Source organism: Sphaeroforma arctica, assembly GCF_001186125.1.
Source record: "Sphaeroforma arctica JP610 unplaced genomic scaffold supercont1.3618, whole genome shotgun sequence".
Lineage (NCBI taxonomy): Eukaryota > Ichthyosporea > Ichthyophonida > Sphaeroforma > Sphaeroforma arctica.
Window position 1 is genome coordinate 1,857 of NW_014036940.1, and position 1,391 is coordinate 3,247.

Below are 1,391 nucleotides of genomic sequence, written 5' to 3' on the forward strand. Positions count from 1 at the left end.
ACCGCGATCTTGATCCCGCCGACATTCTGGCAGTGTACCGATTACCTCGTGTCCCCTTTTCACTCGAACTCGATTGCACGATCTGCCATGATCACGCACTGGACGAACACTCTGGCGTGACGCTGGAATGTTCAAACACGTTTCACCGCGTGTGTGCCCTAAAGTGACTTGCCAGGGAAAAGTCGTGCCCGCGGTGCAAGAAGGTCGTTGAGAGTACCGATTCTTCCGAGTCTACCACTACTACTACCACTACAGCCTATAATTTGCTGGATCTCGTGCCAAGGGGCACATTAGCGCAGATCCGAGTTTTTTCCGAGGACAATCTCAAATTTTACTGTGCAAGGACTGTATGTTTCGCACGGTGGCTTTGTCAAATAAATCTACACTTGCTTCACCATCATCATCACCATCACCATTATCATCACCATCACTCATGTGCCAATGGTTTGTGTACCAGAGGTACATGTTGTTACGTACAACCGAAGGGGTCACGTTACACTTCAGAATTGAGGATGCCTCGTCCTCGTCTTCGTCGTCAGATTCCACTGTCTCCACTGCAATCACAGTTAGAATTGTATCTAGTCGGTGATGTTCATCGGTCATCGCCAGCGGATACTCGAGAGGTGGTGGCATGAGTTGTGTATTTGTAAGATATGCAGTATACCGCTGCACCGCCATAGTCTTGATCTTTGACCCAGTGTATGCGTTGGACGGGTGTAGTATACACTGCTGGATAACTGCATCCATAGCCCCTGGGATCGCATCTACGTCTGTACACTCGGCTAGGTCAGCTAGGACATTGACGGTATGCCTTGCTACATTCTCATTGATGGCAGCGTAGTCGGCCGCACACATTTCATACACCGTCTTAAACTGCAAGCCTATGCCAAACTCTCGTCGTACGTTTGCATTGAATATAGCTGCGGTAGCTCGAGGTTGTACACACCGCAACTCCCCCCTCTCAGTCTCGGCGGTTGCGACATCCCCTTTCGGTGTGTTTAGGAGGTCACGCAAGTAGTTGACAAAGACTACGGTGTTGATCAGTCGCGTACAGTGGTTGACGAGCGTCGTTACCCGATTATCGTCACCATCCCCCACCCTCGCAGCACATCCTCTTGTAGATTTGGCCGGTGTACCGGGTTGTGTGTTGGTGGCTTCGATGGATGTGGCGGTGTACTTTTTTAACAAATTCCTCAACAGTCGTGTACGCCTGCATCTTCTCCAGAAACTGACCGGACGTCGTGCCCTCGCTGAACATGGGGTGGTTCAGTGACACCTGGCGAGCGTGCAATAGGATGGCTGTTGCAATATCCTTGACCTTCTTAGCAACCGAGGCATTCGACTCCGAGAGTCTGTCCAGATCAGTGCTCTTGGCATACTGTGGTAAAAGT

At 50.6% G+C, this 1,391-nt stretch overlaps 1 protein-coding gene across 1 annotated transcript; it reads right to left on the bottom strand.

Moving 5' to 3' along the window:
- Positions 1-324: 324 nt before the first annotated feature.
- Positions 325-1,176, bottom strand: SARC_13703 (hypothetical protein; the record flags this gene model as incomplete). The annotated part of the gene is made up of 1 exon (XM_014292167.1): positions 325-1,176. A coding segment is annotated over one exon (852 nt), but the record flags the coding sequence as incomplete, so codon positions are not given.
- Between the last annotated feature and the right edge of the window lie 215 nt (positions 1,177-1,391).